Source organism: Macrotis lagotis, chromosome 3, assembly GCF_037893015.1.
Source record: "Macrotis lagotis isolate mMagLag1 chromosome 3, bilby.v1.9.chrom.fasta, whole genome shotgun sequence".
In the NCBI taxonomy this organism is placed as follows: domain Eukaryota; kingdom Metazoa; phylum Chordata; class Mammalia; order Peramelemorphia; family Peramelidae; genus Macrotis; species Macrotis lagotis.
Window position 1 is genome coordinate 124452839 of NC_133660.1, and position 12919 is coordinate 124465757.

At 37.4% G+C, this 12919-nt stretch overlaps 1 protein-coding gene across 1 annotated transcript in view; it reads left to right on the forward strand.

Annotated features, from left to right (window-relative positions):
• ANAPC10 (anaphase promoting complex subunit 10) overlaps nt 1-11828 on the forward strand; it is a 694704-nt gene extending 682876 nt beyond the window's left edge. Inside the window, exon 6 of the mRNA XM_074229216.1 lies at nt 11113-11828. Within this exon, the coding sequence (XP_074085317.1) occupies nt 11113-11187 (75 nt within the window). The 3' untranslated portion in view covers nt 11188-11828. The remainder of the gene's footprint in view (nt 1-11112) is intronic.
• The last annotated feature ends 1091 nt before the right edge of the window (nt 11829-12919 follow it).

Below are 12919 nucleotides of genomic sequence, written 5' to 3' on the forward strand. Positions count from 1 at the left end.
TATTTTTGCAACTGCTTTGTCTGAGATAAGGATTGCTGCCCCTACTTTTTTCACTTCAGTTGAAGCAAAATATATTTTGCTCCAACCTTTTACCTTTACTCTATATGTATCTCTCTGCTTCAGATGAATTTCTTATAAGCAGAATATTGTAGGATTCTGGTTTTTAATCCACTTTGCTATTCGCTTACATTTTAAGGGAGAGTTCATCCCTTTCACATTCAGAATTATAATTACTAACTCTTTATTGCCCTCCATGCTGTCTTCCATCTGTTTGTATTTTCCCCTTTACCCCCTTTATCTGTATTCCCCGATATTTTGTTTCTGAATACCCCCCTTCAGTGTGTTTGCCCTCCTGTATCCACCCCTCCCCTTTCTTTCCCCTTTCCCTTTTTCCCTTCCATTCCCTTCCCTTCCTTCTTTTAGATTCCCTTTTTTCTCCCTCTCCCTTTCTCTGCCCCCTTCCCCTTTCCCCCTTTTAGTACTTGAAAGGTTAGATGTTTTTTAAGTTAACTGAGTATGTGTGCAAGTTAACTTTAAAACAAGTCTGATGAGAAGAAGATTCAAGTGTTTCTCATCTCCTCCCTTCTTCCGCTCTATTACATAGGTATTTTGTACCTCTTACTGTAATGAGATTTCCTGACTTTTCTTTTCTTTCTCGTTTGTGGATCAGATTTCTTTTAAGAGGTTTGTTTCATATCATAGATGGGGAAAGATCAGGAGGCTTTAGAGCTGTACCTGTCTTCTCTCTGCCATCTTGACTGGACATAGAAAATGAGAATTCTTGGGATTGATAGATAATGGCTAGCAAGTTCTGGATTGGGTAAAATTTTGTGATAACAAATCTCAAAGACTGGAAGGAAAGAATGAAATAAATTTTATTAAGTACTTACTGTGTATAGACACTGTGCTAAGGAACTCTTCTCAAAGGAAAGAGGTTCTTGAATGATAGTTGTAGAAAGAAAATATGGATGTGGCAGAAGGAAGTATTTCAATACCCCCACTAGAACCAGTGACTTTCGAGTGATGAAAAAAGTGTTAACAGTACAGGATAAAGTGACCAAGGAAGCAATGACATCAGGAAGGAGGAGTGGTGGCTAGAAGATAGAAAGAATGAGAAAAGAAAAGGTTTAACATCAAAGGAATCTGGTTAATTATGGAACGGATATTCTAGAGGACATAGTGGAAGGGGCTGGAAAATGCAATGTTACATTGGAAGGGTATGATTCAGGTTGGGGGACTGGCCAATTGGAAGCAGATAATTAGCTAGGTTTGTACATCAGTAATCAGAGGTTTAAAATCCTTGGGCTCTGGAGAGTGTAACTGAGTGTACTATAAGTGCTAACTATAGTCTAAGTAGATGTTGGCATTTCCAGCAAATTAGATACCTACTAGCTGTTGATTTGAATGAACAGATGGATAGAGCTTTAGATCTGATAATATGGGAATTTCAAAGAGACCTAAATACTCTTTCCTTTTCCTGCTATTTTTCATTCTAAAGATTCCAGGCCTATGTACTTTTATTTCTTGTGACAAAACTCATTTATTTTTTATAAATAAATAGCTTGTTTTGCTTTTTGACTTTTCTTTTATAATTATCATTCTCTTCCATAAAGCACTAGTAACAGTTCCATTACATTGTGGGATGTAGTGAAGTCCTTGCCTTCTAGGAGTTTATAATCCCCCCTCCCCATATGATGTTTAATTGCTGTTGAAAATGTGCTGACTTTGAGAGGATGCCTATCTATTGGGGAATAACTGAAAAAAAATCATAGTATGTTCATATGATGGAGTACTATTGTTCTGTAAGAAATCATGAGTGATCAGACTGCAGAAAAACCTGGAAATAACTTGCTTGAACTGATGCTGAGTGAAGTGAGTAGAACCAGGAGAACATCACACACATTAATAGTATCATCATGAGATGATCAATTATGATGGACACAGCTCCTCTCAGTCATTCAGAGAGGACAATACTGAGAAACCTGCTATGGAAAATGCTATCCACATCCAGAGAAAAAACTATAGAGTCTGAATGTAAAGCAAAGCATACTATGCTCACTTTTTAAATTTTCTTTATTTCTCTTGGTACCCACACCCCTTAGTTCTAATTCTTCTTTCACATTACTAATACAGAAATATGTTAAATATGATCATACATGTACAATCTATATCAAATTGCTCACTACTATGGGGAGGGAGTAGGGAAGGGGATAGGAAAGAAAAGTTATTAGAAAACCGTGGAACTCAAAAACTTGCAAAAGGATGAGTGTTGAAAACTTTCTTTGCATGGAATTGGAAAAAATAAAATAAAGATTAAAAAAAGACAAAAAAAGAAAATGTGATTTGACTAAACATTCCATTTGTTGTTTTTTTTTTAAAATGTGTGCTTTTGCTTGCCTATCTGTGTTCTGGAACCTTTTCAGTTTATAGCAGGACCAATATATGAACATTACCAGACTCATTGGATTTGGCCACTGTATTATTTCTTCCTTAATGAGGCAATAATAGGTTGTCATGGCCAAAGAATTAATTATCAAGTGGCCAACGTAATGGCTAAAAACTGGCAAAAATTGATACTCAAAAAAATTGATACTCAAAACTTTTCTCACAGGAATATGCTCTCAGGACTTCCATCTCATTGGAATTACCTTTGAGTACTGAGTCACCTCCATACTATAATGATGTATTGGAGCATTTTTATTGAGAGAACAAATTGGGAGCAGCTAGGTAGCACAGTGGATAGAGCATCAGCCCTGGAGTCAGGAGGACCTGAATACAAATCCCTCCTTAGAAACTTAATAATTATCTAGCTGTGTGACCTTGGGCAAGTCACTTAAGCCCATTGCCCTGCAAAAACCCAGAGAGAGAGAGAGAGAGAGAGAGAGAGAGAGAGAGAGAGAGAGGAGAAAGAATACATAGGCTTTTATTAATCAAGGGCAGGCTGTACTGGGGTCAGCTTGTAAGAACTAATTGTTGAATTTCACATGCATTTACACTGCAAAGATTAGAAAATGCATATTAAGAATTGATTTATTATTTTGTTGAATGTCAAGACTTAAGAAAGTGTGGAAAAAATGTTAATAATTTAGGCTAAATTAAAGTGTACCTATATGGCCCCCCTCTCCTCTCCTCCTCCCTCCAAGAAAGTTTGTTGTTAAATATTTATCAGCACATCTCTATGTAAGGATTTTTCTACAGCATATCCTCATGTCTTTACAATCACATTTGACTGAAAAATGTGGAGATTATAAGATCCCATTGTTGCTGTTTGTTTGTATATTCAGTTGACTTAAACTCTACTTCAACAAGGAGTTTCTCATGAATATGTCAGAATCATTTAAGATATTTCAAAAGATGTAACATCCAAGTCCTGTGATTTGTGCAGTCCCTCCAAGCATTCTAATTTGTGGATTACACTGTGTTGATAGTGTTGAGTCCTCGAATGTTGTAAAGCTACTTAAATGAGATTCATGATCAATTTAGAGTTTGATCTGAATAATCACACAGGAAAACCCAAGGTGATGAAAAACAGTTATTGTCCAGATCATAAAAGTCACTTTGAAAAACAATCTGGAAAGTTTATCTTTTTTAAGCTTATTTATCGATAAATATCTAGGAAAGACACTTTAAATGGACAATGACCCAAGCTCAGAAAGAGGAAAAAAACCAGTGGACAGCTTGGATGTTCCATGGATATCATACAATGTCAAGAGAACTAAAGGAATGTTCTCTACCTGGAATGAACCTCTTCTGAGAAATTTAAGGGAAGACATGGGAAAGGGTCCCACAAGATGTATAGGCATTGATTGGTTGTGTTCTGTTTCATTGTAAGCAATGCTCTAATTGATGATATTACAGATACTTTGGAGAAGTATCTTCCTTTCTCCCTCTCTTTTCTCCCTCCCCTTCCTCCTTCCCTCTTCCCTCTCTCTCCCTTTCTCCCTCCCTTCCTTCCTTCCTTCTTTCCTTCCTTCCTCCCTTTCTTCCTTCATTCTTTCCTTTCTTCCCCCTTCTCTCCCTTCCTATCTTTCTTCCTCCCTCCCTCTCCCTTCATTTGTTCATTCATTTGTTCCTTTCCTTCCTTCCTCTCTCCTACTTTCCTTCTTCCCTCTCTCATTTCCTTCCTTCTTTTCTTCCTTCTTTCCTCCCTTCCTCTCTTCCTTTCCTCAATCTCATTGCTTCTTCCCTTCTGGCTATCTCCTTCCTAAATCTTCTATCCTTTGTATATTTTTCCTCCTCTTTATTTTTCTCATTTTCTACTGTATAAAAGTATATTTAAAAGCAATGCAAAAAAATAATTTCTTCTTTTACTCCTTTCTCTAAGATCAGCGTGGGGTGGAAATGAACTAGATGATCTCCTTTGTGCTCTAAGCTATGCTTATAGCCTATATCAGAATGTAGCACTTCTTTTTTATCAATAAGCATTTTAAGTGCCTTTTATGTGATGGACTCTGGGAAATACAGAGACAAAAATGAAATAGCTTATGAGAAAGAAAACTATATATAAATATAAATAAATCCAAAATATCTATGTGATGAAACACTGGTCAATGGAATCTCAGTCCTTTTGGGCTTGCTTCCCATAACCTTCAACCCAAATGTGGACTGCAAAGCTTTTTTTCTGTGCATATTTTCTGTGATTCTTTTCTGTCTGCTTCCGATGTGGTAAAGAAAAAGTCTTTTGATTGACTGCTAAGCTGAAACTGAGTGTGCGCTAATGGACCAAATCAGCCTCTCTTTCCTGGTGGCAATCAAGGCAAAACTTGCAGTAAGCCCACGGGCGAGGAGCCTTTTTCTCCCCATTCAGGAGGTAGCCTATTGGCCCAAGTCTCGGCTGTTGCTTCTGTCTCTGTTGCATCTGTTTTCCTGGCATTAAGTGCTGGAGTATTAGAGATCTCCCCAACCTTGTGAAGTGTGGAAATCCATATTCCAGTTTGCTGGTAGCTGAGTCTGATGAGTCATCAGTGACTGGCTTGACCCATAGTAGCCAAGAGGGTTCAACCCTCCATTAGCTAGTCTGCCTTTGGCTGTGAACTTGGCATGCAGAATGTTCTGTAGCAAAGGCTCTAAGTTTGAGTTGGTTATCTCCAAGGAACAAGATCCTAGAAGAAAAAGGGGTACCCAAATGTAGGGGATGATGCTGCTTAAACTTCTTTCTATCTCTTATCAATAAATATCCTTTTTTTTTTTAGTTTTTTGGCAAGGCAAATGGGGTTAAGTGGCTTGCCCAAGGCCACACAGCTAGGTAATTATTAAGTGTCTGAGACTGGATTTGAACCCAGGTACTCCTGACTCCAAGGCCGGTGCTTTATCCACTACGCCACCTAGCCACCCCTATAAATATCCTTTTACTAATTGATATCAATTGGTTAAATGATAGAAGGGTCTTAATCAAAAGTATGAATGATATTGAAAAGGCATTATTTACACTGGTTGAAGGAAATTAAAGAATTGATTGCCTGATTAAAAATATTGGAGCAAACATACCAGTATGGGTACTTGAGTTGATAACATTTAAAAGGTATCCCACTACCTTTGCAGGATACCTATAGAATCCTTGGCAGCTTCGTGATATAGTGAGTGGAATGCCAGTTCTGGAGTCAGATTCATCTTCCTGAATTCAAATCTGGTCTCAGACACCTACTAGCTGTGTGACCCTGAGTAAGTCACTTGACCCTGTTTGCCACAGTTTCCTCACCTGTAAAATGAATTGAAGAAGGAAATGCCAAACCCACTCCAGTATCTTTACCAAATGGGGTCACAAAGTGTCACACATGATTGTAAATAGCTGACCAACAACAACATAGAATCCTCAGGGAGAGATATAGTCTTCCTTCCTGAAGGGTCCAACTTGTCAGTAAAGGGGGAATTGGGATGAGGTTCCCTAGAGCTTGTATGGGCTACACAGGAAATAATCTTTGAGGAGGGAGGGGAGTATTAGCCATTGAGAGGTGACCCTGGAGTTTAACTTTGAAGAAAGCTAAGATTCTAAGAGGTGGTGATGGGGAGGAAGCATTCCAGGTCCTTAATTGTTGGCTCTTTCAGATGTGTGAGTTTAATTTTTCCAACTTCATTGTATGCTTCCAGAAGGCAAGAGCAATGTTTTTTATATACATATATATATATATATATATATATATATATATATATATATATATATTTCTTTTATATGTCCCACAGCACCTGGTAGTGTTCTGAAGTGCTCAATAAAGACTTATGGATTTCTTGATTGATTCAGTGGTGTTTTCTGTGAGCTCATGCACCCACAATTCTGGTTTCGAGTTAAGTCAGTGATTAGGAAGGAGTACTCAGCACAACCTTCAGCATTGATCGTGGGAGAGGGGAAGTAGGGCAAAGACCTTGGCATTAGCTTTCATAACATCTGGCACAGATCCTTGTATAGACTAGGTGCTCAAAAATGTCTGATGTTTTAATTTATACCTTTGGAGCCAGTGGGGCCAGCCCCCCCAAAATCATTGGATAGACAAGAGTGCATAATTTGATTTTTTTGTTTGTTTTTGTCTTGCTACTTCTTGTGACTTGTACACAGTAGGTCCTTGATAAATGTTGAATTGAATAGAATTAGTTATGCTCTATGTACCTGCCAAAATTAATCATTATACCCTCTCAATTATGCTATTTACCTTACTGTACCCACCCAGGGATCTCAGATTCCATTGTCTTAGCAAATATCAGAGGAGCCTGGCATCTTAACTGAACTCTTTAATGTTCTTTAGGACTTGGTTATTATAAGAACTAATGAAGAAAGCTTGAGAGGAAAAAGTGGCATTATTTTCCTTTTCAAAATCTTTTCTCTCCAGTTCTATTAACTGATGTATGCAACTACTTTCTATATCAGGGCCAATTTAGCTGCTGTTAATAATACTATGATTCTTTGTTAAAATTATAGCATATTATCTCCTGGCTTGCTCTGAGGCCCCAATGGATTTTGGCATGATTCCTCTTTAATACCTAATGAGCCGATGACAAGATGTTACAGTAGAGTGTAATGACACGCATCAAGACATGAGCTTGCTTAGTCATTCTGTGCTGAGGATGGAGTGTATGTGTGTGTGTGTGTGTATGTGTGTATGTACAGGAGGAGAGGAGAGAACAGTACATGTAAATGAATGAGTCAATTGACATGAATTCAGTGCATGGTTAAGAATGACCAAAGCATAATAAAAATAAATGTAAGTTTAAAAGCAAAGGAACACTAAACACTCAGTTGATTTATGGCATCGCATAGTTATTTTATGATTTTGTTTAATGCATACTTTAACTAGAGCAGTGTTGTGCTCTCATGTTTTTTATTAAATACTGTAGGTGTTTGCTGGCACATGAGGTAATAACCCAAATACAATTAAAGTGTCCATAAAATTAAGGGTCGCTCCATAGTTTTCCAAAGATGGGCCTGTTTGAGGCTTCTAGTTACTGGCATTGGGTGGTCTCCTGGTGGTGGAGTATACTTAAATAGGGCTTTTTTCCCCGTTAGGTCTATAAGGTGTTAAGGTGTTTTTATAAAACCCCATAAACCCTCATTAAACACTTTTTCCCCCCATAAAGTAAACTAAAATCTTTCACTTGACGTGTTTTCTATAACCTAACTTGGGCATTTTAACAAGCTCTTTTAAGAATCACCTTAATAATTGCTCACAGGGTTTTTTTTTGGGGGGGGAATACATGTGTTCAGATCTATGTACATCAAACTGCCTAAATAGCTAATCAGCAGGTCCAGAATTTTAGTCTATTTTAATTTAATGTGTTGGGGGGAAAGATCAAATGAATCTCCAGGTGGAGAAAGTTATGCTAATTTGGGCATTACATTCTAAGGGGAAGGAAAGGAGGGTCTAAATGCTGACTGAATGAATTGTGAAACAAATATATTTGGGATTTTTATTATATTGCATTCCATGAATTAGCAGGTGGGTGAGGTGTGCTCCAAGGGACAGCTTTCACATGCTGCTTAGAATTTTCTGCTTAAGCCTCATGTTGTCCATCCCTTCATATTGTATGCTCCAATGTATGCTTGGGAAAAGCAGAATAATCGTGTAGGTGATCCCTTCCCCTGTTGTTAAATGTTCTCTCCCTCCATGATCCTTTGCAATTATTTGCTATATTATTTATTTATTTGCATATACATCATAAAAGAATGAAAAACTCCTTATGGAGGGGATGTAAAATAGCTTTTGTATTTATCCCAGTACATTCCTCCCACTTAGTAGGCATCTGGTAAACAATGAAATGTTCTGGCATTAGAGAAATGCTGACCCGGATGTTATTCTTTTCTCTTTTTTGGAAGATTTTATTTATTTCAAGTTTTACAATTTTTCCCCTAATCTTACTTCCCTCCCCCCACCCCCCACATTATTTCCATGGTTTACATTGATCCAAATCGAATGTGTTGAGAGAGAAATCACATCCTTAAGGAAGAAACATAAAGTATAAGAGATAGCAACATCAGACAATAAGATATCAGTTTTTTCCCCCTAAATTTAAGGGCTTTGTTCAAACTCCACAGTTCTTTCTCTGGATACAGATGGTATTCTCTATTGCAGACAGCTCCAAATTGTCGCTGATTGTTGCACTAATGGAATGAGCGAGTCCATCAAGTTTGATCATCACCCCCCATGTTGCTGTTAGGGTGTACAGTGTTTTTCTGGTTCTTCTCATCTCACTCAGCATCAGTTCATGCAAATCCCTCCAGGCCTCCCTGAATTCCCATCCCTCCTGGTTTTAATAGAATAGTGTTCCATGACATACATATACCATAATTTGCTAAGCCATTCCACAATTGAGGGACATTTACTTGATTTCCAATTCTTTGCCACCACAAACAGAGATGCTATGAATATTTTTGTATAAGTGATGTTTTTAACTTTTTCATCATCTCTTCAGGGTATATGGCCTGGATGTTTTGAGACAAATCCTGTGTTTTGGGTCTTTGTGGTATTTGTCTCGGATAATAACGTTTGTGGTTCTTTTTGGACTTTGCATTTACTTATTTCAATGTATATATGACCTAGGGCAAGTCACTTAAACCTTGCAAAACTTCTGCTGTCTCATCTTTAAATGGGGGACTGAATAAGACAACTTCTGATACCTTCTAACTTTAATACCTATAACCCATGAAAATAAGTCACATCTCTATTCCCTCATCCAGAATTAGACGAGCTCTTGCTCACTTTTACTCATTTCTTTTTCTTAGATTTCAACTATCTGCCTAACACAGTGTTTTGTAATAGAAGTCGCTTAAATAAATGCTTGTTAAATTGAATTGAAAGTGGAAAATATATCAATTCTTTTTTAAAAGAAAGAAAAAGTCTTCCTTCATAGTCATCAGGTATACAGGCAGGTACCTCTATTTGATTTTTTTGACAGCCTTGTTTGACTTCTCTCTTCTTATGCCTCATTATGGCATAGAGGTGACTTTGGCTTTCCCAGTGGAGCACATGTTCTGAGGAATTTTACTAAGTTAAAAAGGCCTTAAGAGTCTACCCATGCTGGCAAGTTGGTTGACCAAGGGCCATCCTAAATATGGAGACTATCAATCCCTAGAAAACTAGTATTCTTGCCATAGTAGGTCATGAAGATCATCTGTTGCTGCCCATCTCTACTCCAATCTGGTGTCTACCTGGGTACCAAATCTTCCCAAAGCACAGTTCTGACCATATTTAATAATTATTTAATGATATACTGTAGCTCCTTATTATTACCTCTCATATCAGATAGAAACTCCTAGGAACTTAAAGCCTTTCACAACCTTACCCCAACTCATATTTTCAGTCTTATTTATACCATAGTTTCCTCTGTGCACTGGATTTTTCAGCCAAACTAATCTTGTTCTTTATCACACTCAATGTCCCATCTCCATGCTTTTTAATGGGCTTTCCCATTTTCTGGATTGTATTCCCTTCCTACCTTTACTTCAAGGAATCCCTAAGACAGAGCTCAAATACCAGCTGGTGATGCTTTTCCTGATCATTCATGGCTGCTGGTGACTTGCCTCCCAAAATTACGTTGTATTTATTCTTGATGTACTTATTCATTAATATGTTTTCAAGAAGCTAGGTGGGGCCATTGGTCATAGAGAGGAGAGTTGGGTCAGAAAAACTCATCTTGGGGTGGCTAGGTGGCGCAGTGGATAAAGCACCGGCCCTGGATTCAGGAGTACCTGGGTTCAAATCCGGTCTCAGACTCTTAATTATTACCTAGCTGTGTGGCCTTGGGTAAGGCACTTAACCCCATTTGCCTTGCAAAAAAAAAAAAAAGAAAGAAAGATTCATCTTCCTGAGTTCAAATCTGGCCTCAGATACTTACTAGTTGTGTAACCCTGAGCAAGTTATGTTATCTCTGTTTGCCTCAGTTTACTCAAATATAAAATGGGGATAAAGGTAGCACCTCTGTCTCAGGGTTATTATGAGGATCAAATGAGATATTTGTAAAAAAATATTTAGCAAAGTAGGTGTTATAAAAATGCTTATTCTCTTTTCTTCTTCTTTCCTTTTTCAATAAAGAATAAATTCCTTGAGGAAAGGGATTATTTTATTTTTTTATATCCCCAGTATTTAAGAGTTCTTGTCATGTAACAGATATTTCATAAATACTCATTGATTGGTTGTTTGAGCTACAAGAGTATAGAGAACCTATGATCTGGTGAGAGAGCAAACATTCATGGCAATAAACCTGGATCCTTGAAATGACTGACAAAAATAGTAATAGTCATGGTTAAATAATGATGTCTTATATTCGAGGATAACTTCACAATTAAAAAAAATCTTTTATGGGGGCAGTTAGGTGGCACAGTGAATAAAGCACTGGCCCTTGAGTCAGGAGAACCTGGGTTCAAATCCAGTCTCAAACACTTAATAATTACCTAGTTGTGTGACCTTGGACAAAGCCACTTAACCCCATTTGCCTTACAAAAACCTTAAAAAAAATCTTTTATGAATAGTGATTTCATTTGTTGGAATAAATAAGCAAACAACCCCCAAAAAGACTGTTAAGAGAAATGTGAACCAATATAATCAAATGTTCCTGAATTATATTGATGTTTTTGAACAACTGAAATCAACATTTCCAGAATTATTGACTCTTGTTTTATTTTTACAGGTCCGCCAGATTTTCATGGAATCCAGTTTAGCCAAAGACATTTTTCCATCTACAGATATACATGTGATATCTTGATAGTATACTTTAGTTAAACAGTATTGCAGAGAACCAGAGAATTTGAGAGTTAAGAGAGCATTGGGGCCCATCTATTTCAATTCATACCTTAGAGGAATCCCTATCAAATCACTATGAAGAAATGGTCCTCCAGCCTCTTCTTGAAGACCTCCAAGAAGGAGGAAGTCAACACTACTTAAGGTAGCACATTTCCCTTTTTTGCAACTCCTGTTATTAGTCAGTTGACTGGCATTTATCAAGAGCCAACAACATGCCAGATAATGTGATAAGCATTGGAGATACAAAGAACAGTCCCTACTGTAAAGAACTCCCAGTCTAATGGAGAGACATTATGTAAACAATGATATACAAAAGGATATAGGCAGAAATAACTTGAAGATAATTAATAATCACTAGCATTGAGGTGGATCAAGAAAGGCTTCCTGGAGAAGGTAAAATTATAACTGGGACCTGAAGGAAGCCAGTGAATCAAGAGTTGCAAATGAGGAAGGAGAAAATTCTGGCATGGAGAACATCCAATGAAAATGCAAGGAAATGGGAGATGGATTGTCTTGTGAGAGATCCTTTTTTGAAAGGATCACAGACTGGAAAAGAAAAAGAAGGCTAGGTGATGAAGGGCTTTGAATGTCAAATAAAAGATTTATTTTTCCAAGTCTGAATTTACATTTTTTTTGTTATTTCATTTATGATCTACCCTCTATGGTCAAACCAAGAAAATCCAATCCTACTTCCTGATGACAATACTTTCGATACTGTCTTCCCTTAGTTTTCTTTTCTCTAGACTAAGTATCTCCAGTTCCTTCAACTAATCCCAACATGGCTTAAACTTGAGGCTTCCCCATTTCAATTTCCCTCCTCTAGAACCTATCTAACTTATTAGTGTTTTTTCCTAATCTTTGGTATTCACACTCAAATAGAATCCTCTGAATCTGTTCTAGTGAAGGCTAGTATAGTTCTAGTATACAGACTATTTTCTTCTTCTTGCTTAAAGCCATGATTCTCTCAATGATCCTTTCATTTTTTTTGATGACTATATCCCATTGTTGAGTCATCATTGGCAGTCCACTAAGAAAAAATTCATATCTTTTTTTCAGACATGCTGGTCTAACCAAGTGCCCATTCTCAAGCCTTATACCTCATTGAGCAAAGAGGCCATTAGCAATGAAAGGACATACTATTTTGTTGACTTTTAATTGTTGTACCAATTATCATTGAGATGTAAGGACATGGAGTGAAGAAGGAGTGGCAGGTGAGGCAGAACTGAGCCTCATCTCTGCTAAGGATTGAGAATTCTAGGTGTATATGTTCAAGCCTTTGCAATCAGAGGTGAGGCTCAGCTCTGCCTCACCTGCCACTCCCACCCCACATTTCTGTGTGGGACCTGTGCTCAAAGAAAGAATAAGAAATGTTATAATTCATATCAATTTAATGCATCTGTTCTTTGTTCTCCAAGTTTCCTGAGCTCAGAACAAGAGAATATGATCTTCAGCAGTCTTTGGTAGGAGAGACCAAGAAAATTCTTTGATAAATATATACAATTAATTCTTTTAAGTACAGGAGAAAGGAACATAGCAAATGAGTGCTCATAGGAGAGGCAGGTTGGTCTAGTGATAGGCTGTTAGAGTTGGGTTCAATCTTTCCTCAGATATTTACTAGCTGTATGACCTTGGGCAAGTCATTTAAACTCTTTGCATCTCAGTTTCTTCACCTTTTAAAAGAGCATTAATAATAG